This window comes from Microtus oregoni, unplaced genomic scaffold (genome assembly GCF_018167655.1).
Source record: "Microtus oregoni isolate MIOR12 unplaced genomic scaffold, Mior012 000000F_ref0000247, whole genome shotgun sequence".
Lineage (NCBI taxonomy): Eukaryota > Metazoa > Chordata > Mammalia > Rodentia > Cricetidae > Microtus > Microtus oregoni.
This window is the reverse complement of record NW_024543059.1, coordinates 19,534,518-19,557,276: the sequence shown is the minus strand read 5'-3', so window position 1 is coordinate 19,557,276 and position 22,759 is coordinate 19,534,518. Positions and strand designations below refer to the sequence as shown.

At 42.6% G+C, this 22,759-nt stretch overlaps 1 protein-coding gene across 5 annotated transcripts in view; it reads right to left on the bottom strand.

Moving 5' to 3' along the window:
• Sv2b (synaptic vesicle glycoprotein 2B) overlaps positions 1-22,759 on the bottom strand; it is a 151,636-nt gene that overhangs the window by 35,442 nt on the left and 93,435 nt on the right. For all 5 annotated transcript variants that reach the window (XM_041648036.1, XM_041648020.1, XM_041648052.1 and 2 more), the window contains exons 3-4: positions 8,864-9,044; positions 8,196-8,347 (exon numbers count right to left, since the gene is read on the bottom strand). In XM_041648036.1, coding sequence (XP_041503970.1) covers positions 8,196-8,347; positions 8,864-9,044 — 333 coding nt within the window. The remainder of the gene's footprint in view (positions 1-8,195; positions 8,348-8,863; positions 9,045-22,759) is intronic.

Sequence of the window (22,759 nt, the reverse complement as noted above, 5' to 3'; positions counted from 1 at the left end):
TTATTTTACGTCCATGAGTGTTTTGTCTGCATGGATGTGTGTACAGCACATGCAAGCCTGGCACCTAAGGAGGTCAGAAGAAGGTATCAGATACCCTGGAGTCACTGATGGTTGTGAACCACTAGGTGGGTGCTGAGAATCCAAACCTGGTCTTAACCACTGAGCCATCTCTCCATCTCTAACCATGAACTTCTGATCCTCCTGCCTCTGCCTCCAAAATACTGGGATCACAGGCATACACCACCATACCCAGCTTATGTAGTGCTGGGGATAGATTCAGGCCCTTGTACACACTGGACAAACACTGTCCTAACGAAGCTACATTCTCAGCCCTGTATGGACATTGGATTTTGAGTGAACAAGCTGTTAACTGAAGATACCCTACTGGCACACCACCACAAACAGTGGCCTAGAAGGCATTCTCACTGGATGCCCTTCTCCTCCTAGTGAGCAAGGAGCCCTATACCACGTGGTAGACACACCCCACAGACCAGCATGGTGTAAAGGGCCACTCTTGTCTTGATTACAGGTATCTAGTGAGCCTGCATGCCCAGAGTGTGATCTGGCGGGAGCAGGGGAGGGATATGGGAATTCAGGAGATCCTGATGGCATCAACCAGAGCTTGGTGCCTCAGGAGTCAGGGTTCCCCCCACCAGCTCCAGGTGGCCCCGATGAGAAGTGGAAAGTCCCGACATGACTGTGTATGTTATCCAAAGCAACCGTTCTCCTCCATTCAGATGACCCTCCTACCATGGGAACAGGAGGTGAGTAGGTCTTGTCAGCTGTTGTTGTGCAAAGTGTTGCTAGATTCTTCTTCAGAGGCTACCTTCAGAAAGCAGTTTTGAGGACTTATTAGCATGTTTGTGCTCATCACATGAAGCTCTGGGTTTCATTGTGACGTTTTCATTCAAGCATCCGGTACTCTATATTCATATCCCAATACCCCATCATGTGCCCCTCCCTATGATCCCTTCTCTTCCCAAAGTGTCCCCTTCTACATTCATGTCATACGTACATAGTTAAATCGAGCCTGTACATATGAAATAAAACAGGTAATATTTGTCTGAGTCTGGCTTACTTTAATGATAATCTCCAACCCCATCCATTATCTTGCAAAGGACACAATGCTGTGCTTCCTCACGGCTGAATGAGCCTTTATTCTGTATCTACACCACATTTGCTTTATCCGTTCACCTGCTGATGAACATACAGGATGGTTCCATACTTCAGCTACCGTAAATTGTGCTGTAGTAAATCCAGATGTTCACCCACCTCTGCAGTATGCTAACTTAGATTCCTCTGGGCAGACATCTAGGAAGGGTATAACTGAATCATAGGAGATCCCTAGTTTTATTTTGCCTTTTTTTTTTTGAGGGAGGAAACTCTGCTGTGATTTCCATTGTGGCTGTGCTAGTTTACCCAAGCACTAATTTTTAATGTCTTCATGATGAACCAACTCCCCACTTTTAAGGTGCAGCAATACAGCACAATGGGAAGAGGAGCTTGGACTATGTAGTCACATAGGTCAGAGTTCAAATCCTGACCATGTCTTATCTTAATGGGTCTTCACCGCGACAGAATGCAGGCAATGGTCTCCTGCAAGTTTGCTATGCATGCCCGTTCCTGACAATCCATAATAACTCACCTTTTTCAAGACTAGAGTCAACATTTTCATAATTAACTATGTGACGTTTAGTGTCATAGTCTCTGGATAAAATGGATGGATTACTTTTGAAAAGCAAAGACTCTGGTAACAATACCCCCTGGGGCTTATCTAAAAACAGCCCAATCAGTGTTTTAATAGATAAGGCCTGAGAAATAAATACACCCACTCCTAACATTTAGAAGGCAGTAGCTACTTGGATACAAAACTTGTAGTTCTTTAGTTTAAAACAAACACTTGATGGCTGGCTCGGGTAGTGGGAGGCTTATCATCTTAAGATTTTTATGCATCATGGTTCAAGTTGTTTCTCCACAGTAGACTTTGAACCCGCATCTGCTGTGCTACGAACTTTCCTACTTGATACACACCTGAATGAATAGCGAAGCAGGAGTCCAGGTGCTGAGATGTGGCCCCTTAGGCACATTTGACTACAAGAAGGGCACCCATGCCTCACTCAGTACACCCATAGAACGAGGGCACCCACACCTCACCCAGTGCACCCCATAGAACAAGGGCACCCACACCTCATCAAGTGCATCCCATAGAGTGAGGGCACCCACACCTCACCCAGTGCACCCCATAGAACAAGGGCACCCACACCTCACCCAGTGCACCCCATAGAACAAGGGCACCCACACCTCACCCAGTGCACCCCATAGAGCGAGGGCACTCACACCTCAACGAGTGTATTCCATAGAGCGAAGACTCTTTTTCTTTGCATAGCTTGGTCTCTTCTTGTCTCACTGGGGTTGGTTCGTTCATTTTATTTTTAACTAAAAAGCCTTCACTTCCTCCTGGGAGTAACACTAGCCAAGGGAAGATAAAACCATAGCAGTATGTCTACATTCGCTGGGCAGGTCCAAACCCAGTTCTGGCATCATTAGAAGCAAAGTTGGTGAAAACTTTCCTGGACTGAAATGGAAGACCAGGAAAGATGGACAGACATTGGTATATTTATACAGCATCCTCCATCAGAAAGATTTTTTTCTTCATTATAATATGTGTGAAATATCTCCTCGCATTTCTGTGATCCATTAGGCACATCTTTAGGGCCTTAAATAGACTAGAATTCAGGGATAAACTGCTTCCAAATATTTGGAACAATATTAATTTAGAGGCGGGGAGTGTTCTGCTGGCTGATCTTTCAGCTTGCCCTACTTTTTTGTGTCAGGATTTCACAAACATCTGGCGGGGATGATTTCAATGAGAGCCACTCTTCCATCATATACCCATTTGGTTTTAGTTTTTCCTGGGCTGTCTCCATGAGTTCTCAAACAACAACAACAAAAGACTCTGAGTTTTGTCATTTTCTCTCTCAGTGAACTTGTTGCCCAAATTTCGAGAAACACCATCAAATATCTGTTCACTGCCCATCAGACATCTGGTCCTGGTAAAATGATGCTTAAAGTATATAATTGCTTTTGTTGTATTCTGATTCTACCAGTCCATGTTTCTCAAATAGTTTCCTCTAAGTCATTGCTGGCTTTGGTTAAACATCGACTTTCAAACTGGAGTCTAAAAGTCACAGATTGCGTACAGGCATATGAATAAAGAAGGTGCCCATTTATTTGGGGTGTAGTATTTAGCCCCAAGAGCTGCTATCAGCCAGTAGTAACCAGTTAGCACCCATAGGGTCCCTCATGTGGCCTCTCATTTGCTCTCCACCTCAATTTTTCACTAAAGTCTTAAAAATGAGACCTTTAGAGGTGCATGTCTGTGATCCTAGCAGTTAGGAGACAGAAGCAGGAGGGCTGCCACATGTTCAAGTACAGCCAGGGCCACAAAGTAAAATCCTGTCTTAAAGCAACAACAACAACAAAAGAAACCAGGCATTCAGGGTTGTGTGTGTGTGTGTGTGTGTGTGTGTGAAGATTTATAAACTTGTGCAGGTGGTAATGATCACTGCAGCTCACCTCTTCTTACAGCGTCCATTCCTGCCCTCTTTTCCCCACTTCTCCCACTGTGTGGCAGACACATGACATGGGTGAGACCAAGGCCCCAGCCAGTCCATGGGTGAGGAAGTACTTCTCGTCCACCCAGGACCTGCAACTTCCAGTGTACAGCAACCGGTTGAGAGGAGAACAGGTTTTACGCTGATCCAATCAGAGGAAGCCACGGCCTCTCTGCTCCCTGTCTTGAGTTGAGGACACGCTTCCTTTGCCCATGTCCTCTGTAAACAGATGGGTTATAACGGTGACTGCTTCCAGGAAAAAAGCTGGCTCCAGCACTAAGGTCACCTGGACAATCTTCTCCACACTGTGTGCACCCCGGGAGTCACTGTCCTGTGGGCTGTGGGGAGTCTGCTGTGAATTCTTATCACGTCTCTCTCCTGTGTTGTGAGTGACAGACCCGGGGCTGCAAAGATGGGGTGGCGTGGCCCAGACTGCACAGTACCACTGATGTCACCCAGATTTGATTCAGATTGTTTCAGAGTGAATCCTTATTTTTTTTTATTCAGATTTGCCCCCAACCAAAATGCTTTCCAGTTAAGTTCCCGTAAATGTGGAAATCGTTCTGCGGTGTTAGCACATTTAGGTCAGTTAGCAGAGGGAGTGGTGTTATAGAAAGGATAGTGGCTAAAATCAATAAAGAAATAAAAATAATTCTAATTCTCAGAACCATATAACCTAGTTGGTGGGAAATTAACATATGCATCTGGCGAAGGACAGAAAGGCCTCCATTAGGAGTACGCAATTTCATACCTAAAGTCATGGAAAATGACCTAATGGAAGAATTGCCAGGAAACTCCTCTTTTCTTCACTAGACCTATCCCTAACTTTCCTTGCTTCTAATGATATGAGACTGAGTAGGCTCTCAAATAGTAAAAATGGACACAACTGCCTGAAACTCCCAAACCCCTTTCTTCTATTTCTAGACTCCCAGCTGGCCTGTGTTTCCCAGAACCCACTGCAGTTGCATTTGTTACACCCCAGATATGGGGACAATGGGATGTGAGGAGGGGTGGCACCCTCCATTTCCTGATTGGCCCTGAAAATCCTGCACAGAACTTCCCATGATCCTCAAGGTTGAGGAGCTACCTTCCGCATCCCTGTGACAGAATAAGGGAGAAAGCTTTGATTCTGGCTCTCAGATCAAAACTCAGAGTGCAGGCTATAACCTCCTAGCCTGCCCCGCGGACTTATGTCTACCAGCTGGAGCCCATGACCAGAGAGTTCACAATCTTCCTAAACAGCAGCCCCAGCTGAGGACTAACGGTTCAGACCACATGAGCCCGTGAGGGGCATTGAACACTGAAGCCGTAACACGCTGCCAGTCTTCCGTGAGAGAGGGCGGAACTGCGAGATGTGAGCCCCCAAACTGCAGATACAGCACCGCCACCTGCCAACCAGAAACATCAGCCTGACATGGGAGGAGGCAACCTCTACTGTGCTAAACCACGGAAATTTCAGAGTCTATCAGTTTCTCACAGTAATGCGCCCAATACTGCCCCCAGCTAACACGGCAGCATCGTCAACCTTGCAACTGCTTCTCACTAAGATGCTCATCAGCCTCCCCGAGCTCAGCACACACAGCAGAGACTGATTTAAAACAAGAAAACAACTCATAGAGAAGAGTTTCTGGACAGTGCCTCCCTACTGCTCTGTAGGATTCCACAAACAACAGTTGGGAGAAAAAAAAAAAAGCTTTCGAAGGATGCTAGTGATATTACCAGAATACTCAAAAGGCCTCATAAAATTCAAAACTGCTGTTTCTCCCCCCATTTAACTCTCAGCAAAACTGTGAGTAAAGTTAATGTTGCCAGATCTCTGCCAAGATTGCAGTTTTTTTTTTACTCATTGAAGGATAATAAAATTTCCCTGACTTAACAAATGACTGTGAACTGCTTCACCTCTGTGGACAAACAAGAATGACATCAGGCACAAAAGTGGAGTATTTCAGCATACAAATACCAACCCACAATAGTCAACAGTGCTACCATGTCCCGATAACAAGCTTATGAAGAAGGAATCTTTTTAATCCCATTCATGATAGTTTCAAAAGTATCTATTGCTAAACTTAGCAAAGGAGACCAATGGCCTTTACTGGGAAAACTTAAAGAATCTGAAGATGGTATTAGACAAAAAGACTGGCCTGCTCACAGATGGGTGGAATTGATGTCATTAAAATGACTGTTACCAAAAATAATCTGCAGATTCAGTGATGTCTCAATTAAAATCCCAATGATAGTCTACATAGAACTAAAAAAAAAAGAAGAGTCTTAAAATTCACAAACTACCCAGAAGAAGCAAAGTGGTATCCTAATACCTGAGTTCAAACTATACAACAGAGCCACAGTGACAAAGCATAGGCTGGCAAAAAAAAAAAAAACAAAAAAACAAAAAAAAACATGTAAACTAATAAAAATAGAATAGAGGACTCAGAAACAATCCAACCCATCTACAGCAACCTAGATTTTATTTTATTTTTTTTTTTTGGCAAATATGTCAAAAGCATGCTTCGGTAGAAAGACAGCCTTTTAAACAAATTGTGCTTGGAAAACTCAATTTCCACCGTTTTCTTCTAGAGGCTGGAGCTACACCTCTCAACCTGAACATAAGTCAATTCAAAATGGATCAAAGACTTCAACGAAACACATAAAGCTTCCAGAGAAAAACAGGTAAAATATTTGAAGATGTGGGCACAGGCAACGGGTTCCTGAAAAGGACTCCGCCAACACAGGAAACAATTCTAAGAAATGACAAATGAGTTACACAAAATTAAAAAAAAAGTTTTGGCACAACAAAAGGAAAATACTACCAAATAAAAGAGGCCATATACAGAATAAAAGTCTCTTTTTTTTACTACACTTCGGACAGGGAATTCATATTCAGGGTACATATAGAACTACAATGATTAAGCATCCAGTTAAGTAATCATCAACAAACCCAAATCATCCAGTTAACTAATGGGCTGAATGGATTGTTCTTAAAAGAAGAACAGATGGCCAATAAGTACCAGAAAATGTGTTCAACGTCCTCAGCCATCAAGGAAACACAAATTAAAATCTCTCTGAGATTCAAGAAAAAAAAATGTTGACAATGGTGTAGGCAAAGAGGAATCCTGATTCATGGATGATGGAAATGTTACTGTAAATGCCTATTATAGAAATTGGGATTGAATTTGCTTAAAACACTAATAGAACTACCATATGGATCATCTCTCCCAGTCCTGGATACACACCCAAAGGACTCCATGTAGGCATTACCACGGACACACTTGAACATCCATGTTATCACTACAATATCTACAATAGCCAGGAAATGGAATCAACCTACATCCATCAACAGATGAGTGGATGAAGACAACGTAGAATGCATATACAACAGCAATTATGTATTCGTAAAGAAAAATAATAACATTCACAGGGGAATTGGTATAAATATAAATTTTTGCATCAAGTGAAACAAGTCAGAAACATAAAGAACTCGTATTTTCTCTTATAGGCTGAACACACACCCTGAAATATATATACAAGTAACAATTCTTGGACTGAAAAGGTTGTATTCATATAGTTAGAAACATGTACATGTAATAACAATTAAAGAAAAAGAAGTCATGAATCTGAGAGACGGCAAGTGGGTACATGGAAGGGGTTAAGGAGGAAAGAGAAGGGGAAATAATGCAGTTATAATATCAAAAAATTAAAAGTAAAATAGAAAAAAGGTGACTAGAGAAAAGTAAATGTGTGTGCGTGTGTGTTTATATGTGTGCACATATGTTTGTATGTGTATGTGTGTATATGCATGCCTAAATGTACATGCATGTGTGTATGTTTGTATGTATGTGGATCATGAGAAGGGAAGAAGAGTTCTTCAAGGAGGCAGGGGACTGTAGAGAGCAATGGAATACATGTGATGATAAATTGGGGTGGGGCACTAACTAGGGGACAGGAACCAGCCAGCAGAAGGAAAAGGGAATTAACAAGAACAAGTACAATAACACCTAAGTATGAAGATGCCACAAGGACACCCATTGTTCTATATGCTAACTCAAAATCTAAAAAGAAAGGACGAAAACAGAAAATGCACAAGAAGTGGGCAACACCTTAAGGACTACCAGTTTCCCAGCCTTACCCTCTCGGGTGTGTAACCTTGGGCAAGTCAGCCATTTCTATCAACTTTGTTTTGTTTTACATTTGTCATCTATAACATGGGACTCCCAAAGCCTGACTCATTGAAATGAAGAGAGTTAGAGAAAATGAAGGTTGCATGAGCACTGACTCTCTCAAGCTGTCCTCCCACTTTCACAGATACAAGCATGAGCACACACTGAGACATAAGTAAAAGAAAATTTAACAGAGGGGGAAAGGGCAGGGGGAGGAGGAGAAAGAGTAAGAAAAGAAGAGGGGAAGAGATGATGTTATTTCTAAATTGAAATTAAGAATTTATATTCAACATTATGAATTCTTTTCTAAAAAAAGGTCACATGCAGAAAGTATATGAGAGAGGGAATAAGGCTAAAGTTGGGTCTTTATTGGATGCAGTTGCCATAGAAACAGAGAACCTGGAGCTATCTTAAGTCAGTGGCTCACCATAGTGTGGAATGATGCTCCAGGCCATGGCAGATGCATAGATGCCCCCAGTCATCCAGAAGATGCACAGCCAGCTAAGGTGTTCACCTCGTTTCTCCCGCGATAAGAACTCAGAAAAGTAGGTAAAAACAATTGGCAGGGAGCCCCCAATACTGAAGGAAAAAAAAAAAACAGCAGAAAGAGACAATCAGGTAATATACTAAAAAAAAAAAAAAAAAGGTCATAAAGGAAATCAAATTGCTTTCTACTGCACATTTTGGCTCTGTGATGACAGTCTATTCATTTAGGAGACCAGCAAGGAGGCTTCCCCTCCATTTGAAAAGCAATCTTGGGTTGTTTGGGCTTTTGGAAAGTTATTGCATTTTCTTACTTGCTTGTTTATTATTTATGTGTGCGCACACACACAAGACATGGCGCGATGCATAGGGGTTAGGCAAAAACTTGTGGAAGTTGGTGCTTTCCTCCCACCATGTACATTCTAGACATTAAACTCAGGTCATCAGGCTTGGTGGCAAGCACTTCTACCCACTGAGTCATCTCACCTGCTCTTAACTGTAATACAGCATCTTTAAAATCAAACAAAAACACTTCATCCAAGTGCTTCCCGAGGTATCGCGTGCAGCTAGAGGGCCAGAGGAGATGGACTTACAGTGGACAACAGTGCATACCCTATGCCTGAGATGAGTCTGCAGAAGAGGAAGGCTCCGTATCCCTGCACGAAGGAGGAGAGAGAGGCGAAAGAGGCATTGATGGCCAAGGACATGCTGAGGACTTTCTTCCTTCCCAGTTTATCAGCCAGACCCCCCAGGATGAAGGCTCCTGCCATCATTCCTAGGTAGACTATCAGCCCTGTGAAGAAGAAAGAAGGGGGTTAACAAAAGAAGACAAGGCTTTAGAGAGTTTTAGTAACTTTCTACTGCACCCTCAGGCTCTGTAGTGAAATATGTGAGAATTGAAGAGACGAGCCAGGTGCTGATCACAAGCATGTCACCCAATGGACACTTTACCCATCCTAGAAATCCCATGGCAACCCCAGGAGAAAGGGGATGGAACAAGATCCCCATGGCAAATCAGAAACTCTCCACAGGTGATTTTCTACCCTTGCTGCTATTTCAATGAAGCAATAAGCTGTCCAGCTTCACATGTATACACATCAACACAGATGAACTGAAATTAGGTTTGTAACATCATTCTAAAGGCCTCCATTTTAGCCTCACAATCTGTAGATGAGAAAATGCCGGAATCTTGCTTTGAAACAAGGAAAGGTGTACCTTAAAGGACCTCACCTGAGGTGTGGTGTTTAAAGAGAGAATTTCCAGAGTAAATTGCACAGGAAACATAGCCAAAGGAGAAAATAACGTAAATGTGAGAACAGCCATTGGCAACAGCATTGACTGGCATGCACACACGCGTGAGCAAGAGTTGTCACGTTACAGTGTTTGGACTTCTAGTTATATAATTTATAACGCTGTGAGATGAGTCCAATTTCACTCCTCTGTATGCGGGTATCTAGTGTTCGCCACGCTGTTTATTCACGAGATTGTCCATCCCCTGTTACATTTTACTGGCAACTTTCCCAAAGACAAACCCACCATGTGGCTGAAGAGATGCCTCTGTGCATAAACGCACTGGCTGCTCTTCCAGAGGTCTTGGGTTCAATTTCCAGCATCCACATGGCAGCACAAAACCATCTGTGACTCCAGTTGCAGGGGACCCAACACCCTCTTCCGGCCTCCTCAGGCACCAGGCACACATGTGATGCACAGACATTGATGCAGACAAAACACCCGTACGCATTAAGTGAATCTAAATATACATATTTAAAAGATCAACCAACCCTAAATTTGTGGCTTTATTGTTAGGTCATGATTCTCTTCCACTGATTCTTTCTTTCTGTCCCAGTACCATTCTGTCTCCATCTCTATAGTTTTGAAACATATATGAAGTTGGGTGGTGTGATGCCATCAATTTTGTTCCTTTAGCTCAAGCTTTCTTTGGCTATTCAGTGCCTTGTATTCCACACAAATTTTATATTTTTTCTAACACTGAGAAAAATGTCATTGGGATTTTGATAAGGATTGCATGCTGGGTTGTATGAGGATTTTGATAAGGATTGCATGTTGGGTAGTATGAGGATTCTGAACAGTGTCCGTTCTTCCAGTCTATGGACAAGAGACATCGTACACTTACTTGTATCTTCTTCAACATTCCTTAACGTTTTATAGCTTAGTGTGTGGCTCTTTTATTCCCTTGCTTAAAATACTCTGAAGTATTTATTGAAGCTATATAAATGGCAATGGTTTTAATTTCTTTTTTCAGATAGCTCATCCTTCACATATTTCAGAAACACTACTGATTTTTGCATGTGGATTCCTCATGCTACAACTTAACTGAATTTATTCACTAGTTATAATAGGTTGTTTTTATGGTGTTTAGGTTTTTTAATTCTATTTTATTTATTTGCTATAGGGCTATATCATCAGCAAACAGACACGTTTGTTTCTTCCTTCCTAATTGAGATGGCTTTATTTTTCTTTTTTTGCCTGAATGCTCTCACTGGGATATTCCAGTCCTAACTGAAGAGTGGAGCATCCTGACCTCACTCCTGGTCTAATTAAAAAGCTTTTACTATTAAGCATGATACTGGCTCAGGGCTTGTCACTCACGGCTTTGAATACGAATACAGCAATGTGCATTCCTTCTTCACCTGACCTGCTTTAAGTTTTTAATCATTGCTCTGGATAGCTTTATGTCAGCTTAACACAAGCTTTCGTCGTCTGAGAGAAGGAAGACCCAATTCAGAAAATGCCTCCCTAAGATCAGTCTGTAAGGTTACAAACCTGTGATACATTTTTAAATTAGTGATTAATGTGGAAAGGTCCAGATAGCTGTGGATAGTGCTACCCTGGGCTAGTGGCCCTTGTTTCTATAAGAAAACAAGCTGAGCAAGCCATGGACAGCAAGCCAGTAAGCAGCACCCCTCCATGGCTCTGTATCAGCTCCTGCTTCCAGGTACACACCCTGTTTGAGTTTCTGTCCTGACTTCTTTCAGTGATGAACTATGGTTGTGGGAACATTAGCCAAATCAACTCTTTCCTTGTCAAGTTGCTGTTGGTCATAGTGTTTCATCATATCCATAGAAACCCTAAGACACAAATAGTGAACTGTCTTTGTGTTGCAAGAAAAAAATAACTACACTTGATCATGTTGTATGATCTTCCAAATTTGCAATTGTATTTGATTTGGTGATTATTTGGTAATATTTTGTTGATGATTTTTGTACAAATGCTTACTGGGGATTTTACCTATAATAATCTTCTTTGAGTTTTCTCTCTCTGCCTGTAACAGGCCCCCAGACTTTAGCACAATTGTCTCCATGATAGAAGCATTGTTCAGGCCTTGAGACCCAGCACACAGGCAGCAATTGCTGTGGGATAATGCTCTTGCACACTGCCAAGATTTGTCGCTCATATTAGTTTAATAAAACATTGATTGGCCAGTAGCCAGGCAGGAAATATAGGTGGGGTGACCAGACTAGGAGAATTCTGGGAAGAGGAAAGGCTCAGTCTGCAGTCACCTTCCAGTTGCAGAAGAAGTCAGATAAGAATGCTGCTCTGAGATAAGTTACCAAGCCATGTGGCTAAGCACAGACAAGAATTTAATTAAGTTGTAAGAGCTAATTAATAATTTAAGTTTTAAGAGCTAGTTAATAATAAACCTGAGCTAAGAGGCCAAACAGTTTGTAATTAATATACCCCTCTGTGTATTTCTTTGGGACTGAATGGCTGCAGGACCAGAAACTTCTCTCTACAAGCAACGGTTGCCAAACCAGAAATAAAGGCTAGGTCACTGGTTCCAGAATATGGCCGAGAAACTCCCTAAATGTACTAACCTTGCTTTTTTAGCTTCTGCAGTTTTGCTTCTTTCTAACTTTTCTTGTTAGCTGAAGTGTATCAACCAGGATGTGGGTTTTGTGCATAAAACACCAAGAGTTGTACAGCTCAGGGTTACATGATTTGGGCTAATTCCTCCATTCAGTGGCTAGCCGGCAAATAAAGAGTTTCTTTTCAGCTTTCAGAGTGCATATGCTTGGCTTTAGCATCACAGTGATGTTGGCTTTATAAAAATGCATCTGGAGATGCTTAAACTTTAAGGGAAGACTTTAAGAAATATTTCCATTAGTTCTTCAGCTATTTGGTAGGGCTCACCGGTGAAGACATCAAGTCTTGGGTTTGTTGTACTGACAAGTACTTGATTACTGATTCAATCTCTACTAATTTTTAGTCTCTTCAGGTTTCCTGCTCCTTGTGATCTGGTCTTAGCAGTATGTTTCTATGGGTTTATCTATTTTTGGTCATCTAATTTGTTGACACCTACTGTTCACGGAGGTCTGTTATTACCTTTTATATTTCTGTGGTGTCAGGTGCAATGTCCCCTCTTCCCTTTATTGTTGTGAGTCTGCCCTCTTTTTCCTTAGGTCAGCCAAAAGTCTATCAGTTTTGTCTAAATTTGAAAAAATGAGCCTACAGCTATTACACGTTACTGCTCCTTCGAGATAAACATTGGCTAGATTTCTTGTCTCTATATTAGTCCATTCTTCTTCATTATTCACCTCCAGAACAATCTGCTAACTGGGGAATAGTTCCTTCATTCCAAGGAGATAAGTAATAAAAATATGATCAACACCAAGCGACAAAATCCAGAAAATATATTGGTCAAGTATTATTAAATCACGGAAAGGGAATATCATTCAGTGTGGCAAGGCTTCCAAGAGAGAAATGTTCTACTCTTCTTATAGTGGACATTAAAAACCTTGCCTGCAGCTAGGAAAATGGCTCAGTGAGAAAAAAATGCTTTTCATACAAGCATAAAGATCTGATTTCAGATATCCAAAACCCACATAAAAGTGTAAGTTTGTAATCCTAGGCAGGAGACTGAGACAGGAGAGTTCCAAAAGCTCATGGGCCAGCTAGTTTGCCATGGGCAGTGGAAAACAACAAAGTGACCTCATCCCAAACAAGGTGGGAAGTCCCAGTTTGTCCTCTGATCTCCAAATACACAGCATAGTTTGGACATGCTTGCATACACATGCATACACTTGCATACACATGCATACACTTGCATACACTTGTATACACTTGCAAACACTTGTATACACTTGCAAACACTTGTATACACTTTCAAACACTTGTATACACTTGCATATACTGTATACACTTTCAAACACTTGTATATACTTGCATACACTTGCAAACACTTGTATACACTTGCATACACTGTATACACTTGCAAACACTTGTATACACTTGCATACACTGTATACACTTGCATACACACACATACACTCATATACCTGAGTGCTCACACATATACATACCCATACATTATACGCACACAAGACAATGTCCAGTGACATGTGCAAATCCAGGAAAGCAGAAAGCAAGTCTGGTATGTCTGGGTCACCACTGGCATATAGCTGAGTGGGAATGGAGTAGAGTTGATGTGGTAGTGGCTGATGGGGAGCTGAGGCTAAAGTGTAGGACCTGCTCGCACAGAGCTCTGTGTCTGTGTGTGACAGAGGAGGAAGCCTGATCTCTTGCATCTCTAAGAAGCTCTCAGGTGAGGCTGGCCATGCTGGTTCAGAAAAAGAGACATGGCATAGCAAAAGGACTGATGTTCTTTAACCACAGTGAGGAAGGAAGGACATTGGCCTCAGAACCCAGAGATTTCATTTACCAAGTATATGGTTTTGGAGAAAAATCTCTTGCCTTCTGGGGGGTGGGTCTTATCTACCTCATTCATAAACTATTTGCTGAACTCCAAACCATATTCCAAAACTTTTTAAATAAATACAAATCATGAACGATGAGGTTCTGTAGACGTCTCACTTAGAAGCGTTTCAGGTTAAAAACAAGCCTCATGGAGATGCCTTAGAAAGAAAGGCGCCTACCACTGAGCCTGACAGCCTGAATTCAATCTCTGTGACTGTACAGTGGAAAGAGAGGGCTGAATTCCCCCAAGTTGTCCTCTGTTTTCACATCACACACACACACACACACACACACACACACACACACACACTAAAAATAAACAAATGTATAAAATTTCAGCGTAAGCCTAAACACAGATATCTACTGAGGACCACACAAGACATGTTTTTAACCGGAAGTGGCTTCCAGGTTTACCCGTTTGCTAGATCAGAAGGGAAAACCGCACCAGGCATTAAATTACTGTATCCCATATCTCCAAAGCTCTTCTGGACCTTACTTAACGCTGCTCCCTCTAAGTTCTTCCCACAGAGGACCATAGAGAGAAGAAGAAGGTCCTCTTCATTCTATCCTGTTGAACCTCTGATGGTTTCATCATTATCACCCTGACAGCTACAATGCCCCCTCATTGTAGCAGCTGGATCCAATTAGCAGAAGCCCCGCTGTGCCATCTTCCTCTCTCACACCAGGGTGAGCCATCCGAGGACGCTTCTTCTGGAACACAGCTCCAGGGTAGCCCTTCTCTGGTCTGTCCAATTATAATAATTCCAGTACCTTCTCTCTGTCTGCAGTCCTGCAGGTCCTAGCTGCATTCTCCTTTCACTGGTTAAGCCATGCTTTTCAAACACACTTCGCTCACCCAATGAGTCATCTTCTACACCCAAGTCTTTCCAGGTAACTGGTATGATGTTGGTGTCCTTGCTATTCCCCGACAGACCTGGACTCACCAGGAAATCGGCAAGTCTTAGAAATTGGATATTCAATTCCACCACCACCTCTCATTTTATCAGATAAAGGTTTAGCCCCAAGAAAGCTCATGACTTTCCCAGAATCTTGATGCTGGCTGAGGGTCCATGGTCACTGCCTCCCTGGTTTCCTGGCACCAAACCTGGCGCTTCCACTGGCAAACCTCCCTGTCCAAGCCAATGGCGGCACAGGAAGAGCAAGATTCTTAAGTGAGGTTGGGGAGCAGTAATGGAAGAGAAACGACCCTATCCATCAGGGAAGAGAGATGTGAAATTAACGACGCCTCTGAAATGGCTGCACTACTAAACTCATTTAGAACCCGCCTTTAGCTAAAGAAATTAAGACAATAAATTTGGAAAATTGGAGCGCAGTGGAGTTCTCAAAAATTACTTTAGCTTGAAGCAGATGAGAGACTACTTAGAAAGGATTACACTATCATCCTTCAATTCCATTTACAGGCTGCTGGGAGATGAGGGAAATGGCCTCATCATTTTTTTTTAGTAATTAAAATTTGGGATTACTACATAAAGAATAGAGCTGATAACGTCAAATGGAGGTGGATATGGCCGGGGAGCCATAGCTTCCAACTGGTGACAGCGCAACAAAGACATGGACTCCTTCTGCGTGGAAAAGAAAGCCATCTTCAATGACAGCCATGGCGGAAGAAACAGACATCTTCACATTGTGCACAATAACCAGCCACATGGCGATGGTTAGCCAGATACATCTTTATAGACTTCAGCCAGTGGTCTTCTTACAGAGCTGTCATGGTGACCTGAGAGATGGGCTGGAAGGGGCGGGAGGGGGTCCAGCATGAGAGCATATGTACAACCGCCCTATGTTCCTATTGTCATCAAGAGTCCACCCCGGGGTGGGCTACTGCCTTAGGAAGTCAGGGCTCAGGGAACTGAGGATGAAATGGTGGCATTTTAAAACCAAGCCAACCATATACGAGAGGAATCATAAAGGAGGCTAGAGAGTTGCAGGAGGTACTTATTTATAGCAGCGTGCCTTTTAAATAGGCTCGCCTTCCTCCAGACATGGAGAGGGAGCCATGCTCCAATATAAAGCTTCCTTTGATGAAAATACTTCTCAGTTTTCTCTAACAAAAAAAAAAATAAAACTTAAATGGAAAAACTTTTCCTGCAGCCCAATTCTTAAATTTCAGATTATAAATGTCTTTCCATTAGAGGGACATCCGCAATGTTCTAAACTCCACCACACTACATTTTTCTGCCAAGGGCCAGAAAGTACATATTTTACTTGCAGGGAGTTATATCATAAACCACCCCCTAGGGTTTTTTTGTATATGGCTTGCACTGCTTCCTCTTCTTCATCTTTGTCTTCCTTATCCTCATCCTGGCCTCCCTCCTCTCTCTCTCCTTTTTTATTTTCAAGTTTGTACTTTATATAAACATACATTCAGAAGGGATATATTCTGGTGTTCTAGAATATGGTGGGGAGGCTAGAGTTTACAGGGACTTACTGTTTATTTTAGAAAGTCTGAGAAGAGCTGGGTGTGGTGGTGCACATCTTTAATCTCAGCACTCAGGAAGCAGAGGCAGGTAGATCTCTATGAGTTGAAGGCCAGTCTAGTCTACCAGGCAATTCCAGACCAGCCAGGCTTGTACAATGAGACCTGCTCCAGAGAGCTAGAGGACAAAAAGAGAAGAGTGGGAAGGGTCCCAACACAGCAAAATGATGAATGCTTGATATAGGAATGCTAATTCTCTGGATCGACTAATTCTAGATCACATACATGTATCAAATTACCAAATTATATGCCATAAATATGTGCAATTTTGTCCATCGATTACATTTTAAAATAATTATGTCCTTCCCTTTAAGCAGTACAAATAGAAATAGGTCACAGGACATTGGGGCATAGTTTGCTGACCTCTGTCCTAAAGAAACATGGTTACTCTGCTCATCTTTCCCACCTTTCTATTAGATAACCTTATATCCAGTGCCTATCACACTCCTCTGAGTGTGAACTCCGGTAGGAGTCCTGTCAGTTCTGCTAAAGTCCCTACTATGTGTCACACACTTAGCACAGAGTAGGGAGTGAGCACATAGTAGGTGCTCCATTAACATTTGCTCATGTCACAGAGTAAAGCTGAGAGATGACGAAGATCTAGAGAAGGATCCAAAGTCTACATGGCAATTTGCTGAGCCATATGTAGTGACTCCATGACAAGGAAGTGGAGATGAATAAGTCAAAATTCCTCTGCTTGGTTATATATATATATAAACAAAATATATGTAACGAGAAAAGAGGACTTGAATTTCAAAGAGAGAAATGAGGTGTATATGAGAGGGTTTGGAGATAGGAAAGAGAAGGAAGAATGGATATAATTATATTGTAATCTCAAAATAATAAGAATAAATAAAAATTTAAAGAACATAAATGACAATTCTCAGTATGGTTCTAGTGAAGGAAAGTCTACAGGCTAGTATAATATAAATAAAATCTTTAACCGTATTTAATAAAAAAAAATCTCTGCTTTCTGAAAGTTCATAATCCAATAGGTTTTGAAAAAGATAAGATTAGCATCCAGAGAAGGAACATAGATCACTGGCAGACAGGTGTCTGGAAGGAGGGTGGGATCTGAGTGTGGCTGACTTAGCGTTTGAATGTGGAATGGAAGGAAGAAGGGGGCAGGGCCGATGAGTGCACATCACATGATCAGAAGGTGATGGGACGAGAAACTGGCAGAAATCCAACTCCCGCCTGTGCCACATCTGTCCTTCCAGAATCTAGACACCTTTTTCATCCAGTGGCCGAACCAGACTCCCTCCTCTTGAGGAATCAGCATCGCCTACGTTCAGGCAAAGTTGTTTCATAGCAAGAAAAGCCAGACCTTTGTCTCTGGGGACACTTAGGTACATATGTGCCTATGACTTTTGTTCAACATAGGGGCATCTATGATGTCCACAAAAGTCTAAGTTTCCTAAAAGACTCTAGTGTCATTAACTGGCAGTTCTCAGTGGCGTAGTGGTTTAGTCTACCTGGCTTGACCACACACAGCTTGTTAGACAACTGACTCAACCTGGATGCCCTTTGGGCATTTTCTGCCTTGATTGCTTCCAAAGTTAAAATTTCTTGCACATATCTGAGTAGCTCAGACTGGAGACAGGACCATGGCTAGATGTCTCTTAGGTCTCCAGTATTTGCTTACCCTTTCTTTTTCTTCATCGACTTTATTCTTTGACTTTAAATCTTTCATGAACATGCTTAGAGGGGTCACATGGATCCTTTTTAATATCTAAACTAAAATAAAACAAATAATAAATAAACTAAAATAAAAAATCAACTAAACATCATGACCTTGAGGTTTCAAAACCAGATGTTTACAGAACAAGATAAGTAGCACACATGGGCAAAGCTGGCAGAGCATTGATAAGGAGTGGGTGGCAGAAGCTTTGTTGGAAAACCAAAGCATTTGAAGACAGAGGCTAGAGAAATGGCTCAGAGGCTGAGTACCTTCTGATCTTGCAAATGACATGAATGCAGTTCCTAAGCCCATATCAGATGACGCACAACTACCTGTAACTCTAGCTCCAGGGAATCATATACCTTCTTGTTTTCTCTGAAACTTGCACACACGCACACACATTCTCTCCTCCCCCCCCCTCTCTCTCTCTCACACACACACACACAGATTCTCTCTCTCTCTCTCACACACACACACACAAACAAAGTGGTATTTTTAAAGAATATGAAAATAGATAATAAATAGATAGATGACAGATACATACATAGATTAGATAGATAGATAGATAGATAGATAGATAGATAGATAGATGTTTCATCTAAAGGGAGTAGACACCACCTAACCTCAAACAACTGCTGAATTATGTATGACCGATCTTATTAAAGTTTCAAAGAGAGACAGAAATTTGAATTGCTAAATAAAACTCTGCTTTTTAAATACTCTTCTAGCAAAACAGTTATTTTTATCTATTGCTTGAGAACCCATGTGTCTTGTTTGATTTGTGTTTAATAGTATGTTAATAAAATGAATACTCATATTGTTAAAAATAAAATATAACTCATGGTCCAATCTCATTTTCACTCTTTTGCCAAATACACTTAACGTGATCTTTACATTGAATGGCCCCGAGATGTTGATGTCCTATGTTTCCCTGCCTCAGTGTCTCCTCTAGTACTTGGACACACCATCATTCTTCTGTCTGCAGGTCTTTACATGGTTGGTCCCTCTCACGCTCCAAACCTAGCTCTGAGAGGCCTATCTTGACTAAGCATCCACCCTAGCCTTTCCTTTCAACAAGCGAGACCATGACAATCAGTAAGGACACTGTTGTTACATATTCTAAGTGAATGATGCTGACAACACGGGCAGAGAGGGAAGCAGCAGAGGTAGGACAAAGTGGCTGGGTTCCAAAGGTGCACAGATTAACACCACTTGAAGGGCAACATTAAAGTAGAGTTGAATGAGTTCTCCACAGGTGTGGGTAGCCGTGGTGTGACTGAGCACTAGAATACCCCAATGTTCAAAGGTCAGAAAGATAAGAACCTAGCGATGGAGACTGGAAAGGCACAGCCGCTGAGCAGCAACAGGAACGGGAGACAGGGACAGATGAGAAGTCTAATGAGTGCTGGGGGCAGCAGCAATGCGGACAGTTGCTGTGATCAGGCCAGGGTGCTGAGCACTAGGATCTAACCACGGGGCTGAACACATAGGAGTCACTTAGTGGTCTAGGCAAGAGCAAGCTTCTGAAGCAGATTGGGACTGAACCCAGCTCAAATGGGTTCAAGGGAGAATGGGAAGAGAGGGTTGGATTCTGAGTTTTCTTAAAACAGAGACTTGAAAAGATGTATGTAGGTAAACACAGGTGAAACCGCAGCACACTGGGCGCTGATACAGAGGAAAGACCATTGAAAAAAAAAACCTGTTGATGTCACAGGAGATAAGAAGTTTTAAAAGTGATATCCTGGGGGAAGATGGGTAGTGATGAGAACCAATATGCAAATGGCCAGGTTCCCTCCCCAGAGTGACAGGAGAAAGGTGGCAGCACAGAGGGGAGGAGGCAGGGAGTCGTAGAGAGAGGAGCCATGGAAGTTCTCTTCCGGTTGCTCCTGTTAGTCTTAGGAAAGAAGAACTGAGTTCATAAGTCAGCGTGTAGGCATGGGAGTGAGGCCCTGAGAAGAGAAGGAAGCAACCATCATCAGTGGAAGAGGAAATAGACCTAGGAAATAAAAAGCAATAACTGGTAGCACAGAGAGCCTGTGAGGGTCCTTGATCATGAGTTTAGTAGGGTCAGCACACAACTGTGCATGTTTTTCACCAGCCACATTCAGCGACAGGATGCAAAAAGAGATGGGTAATGAAGCCAATACAAACAGCAGTGCGGAATCTAAGAAAGAAGAGAGGCACAAGGAAATTCACGCGTATGCAGTGATTCTGATTAGTGTCCATAAAATCTAAGTTCAATGAGGAATGTTGTAAGTGCCAAGTGGACTAAAAGGGAACATGGAGGGAAATGGAGGTTGTCCACTATCCCTCTCCTTTCTCCACTTAGAAACTGGTCCTGAGTAGTGTGTAGAGATCTTAGAACTGGGGTGTCAACCTTATGACCTTAAGGAAATGGAAAAGACACTCATGGAGATGTGAACCTCACAGCCCTGACATCAGCAAGTCACTGGCTCAATGCTTGGAGACACATACTGGGAGAATTCTGGAGCAGTAAATAAGGAATGAATGCCTTTATGACTCAAAGCCGCTGTTGAAAGCAGCCAAATATATCCTGCGCACATATTGTCTCCTATAAAAAGAAACCACGCAGATAAAAACATCACCTGATTGGCTTCAGGTTATAGGTATCTTTTAGGCACAAAAGCAAGAGGGTTTGATGTAGAGAAAGGGCCCCGTGCCAGTGATCTGGCTAGGTTTTTGTCAGTTCGACACAAGTTAGAGTCATTTGTGAAGAGGAACCCTTAAGTGAGAAAATGTCCCCTTGAGATTGGTCTATAGACAAACGTGTAGCCATTTTCTTGATTAATGGTTGATGTAAGAGGGCCTAGCCCACTGTGGGCAGTGCCACCCCTACACAAGTGGTCCTGCAGTATATAAGAAAACAGGCTGAGCAAATCAAGGAGAGCAAGCCAAGCAGTGTTCCCTCATGGCCTCTGCTTAAGTCTCTGACTTCAGGTTTCTGTCTTGAGTTTCTGGCCTGACTTCTCTCAGTAATAGAGTGTAACCACAGAGTCCTAAGATAAAATAAACCCTTCCCTCTCCAGTCTACTTTGGATCACGGTTTTTAATGACAGCAATAGAAGCCCTAACTAAGACAGCCAGTAACAAGGAGGCCCAGGCTCTAGTTCCAGGACTCATGACCTTGACCCAGTTGCTTCCTCTATGGGGATCTGTTTCCCAGGGCTAGAAATGAAGAAAATGCTAGAAGTTATCCATCTTCTTCACAGCTGATGTCACGTGGCCTTCAACACTGTAACTTGGGCCTCATGGTTGACTTATAATCAGCTAACACATCCTCTTTCAACGATAATAAATAGTTCCCTTCCTCAGAGCCAAGGAGAAGTGAGGCAGAGAGGCCACGGCACGGAGGAGAGTTCTCTGGACTATTTTCTGCACACCCCCAACAGAGATTAATGTGTGCCTCTGAGTCAGCACAATCTCCTGCAGGGGAACACAAAGTGCTCACTCTGCGCTTCTGAGCAACCTGCCCAGCCCACCCAGAAGAGAGTGTGCCCATCCAGTCTGTTCAGTGAACCTCAGCGGGGTTCGTCAAAGGCCATGGCATTTCTAGACCCAGATATCTTCTCCCCTCTGCCCAACCCCGTTAATATCTATGACATTTACCCTTCCTTCTCTAGGAACTAAATCAATCCCCTGCAGAATAAAAATCAGAGCATCTGGGCTTGTTCAGCTTAAGATTTATAAGATGGGTTTTAGACCCACCAGCCTAGAGGGGGCCATTTTAGCTGTGTCGTCATGAGCTCCACATAGGACCCAAGTGCTCCACCTAGTGTGGTTGCTGGAGGGGAGTTTGAGGGATGCACTTGTTGCCTCTGCTGCTGTGGTATCTCATGGTGACAGACTTTACTTAGAGGGTATCCCTCTTAGCCAGGTGCATGATGGCACAGATGCTTCCCCACTCTCCAGAGCGAGGCCTGCCCTGGGTAGACAGTCTATGCCTTAAGGAATTACTACAGACTCCTGCAGTCTCCTGTCCTTCGTGACACAGCTGGCTGAGACTCCTGTCACCTGCAGAAATGGGTTGTTGCTGATTCCAGCACTCAGCTGGAAGCCCCACACCTTCACTTGTGACTTACTACATGGTGCGTTTTCATAAAAGGTTAAGATTATGTACGTGATGGCCCCTGCAAAGTCTTCCGTGGATTATAGAGCAAGAGAAAGGAGAAGCAATAGGCAAAGTTAGATACAGCCAGTTTCAAATCCTAGATTTGTCTCCATCTAGTTTAGACAAGCTGTTTTAACCTCTTAAAGTCTGCAGGTTCTCACTTGTGAAATGGTGAAGCCAATATTTACCTTGCGTGCTGCAGTGGCGATTAGAGATGACACAGATCAGGTACTAATGCAGAATTGATGAAAGGAGCAAGCTTATCAAATTATAGCTCTCGGTCGTGGTGGTGTAATTATTATAATTTGCTTATAAATTAGAAGAAAGCGAGCAGAGATTGTACTGGTTCTGGGAAATCACCGGCTCTTTAGCCTCCATTCCTTTGGCATCCCAGGAAGAAATCTGTGCATGATAAAAGTTGACCTTCCAACCTCATTAGCAGAAAGTAACACACGCAAGGATGAATAGCAATGAGGGGAGCACAGG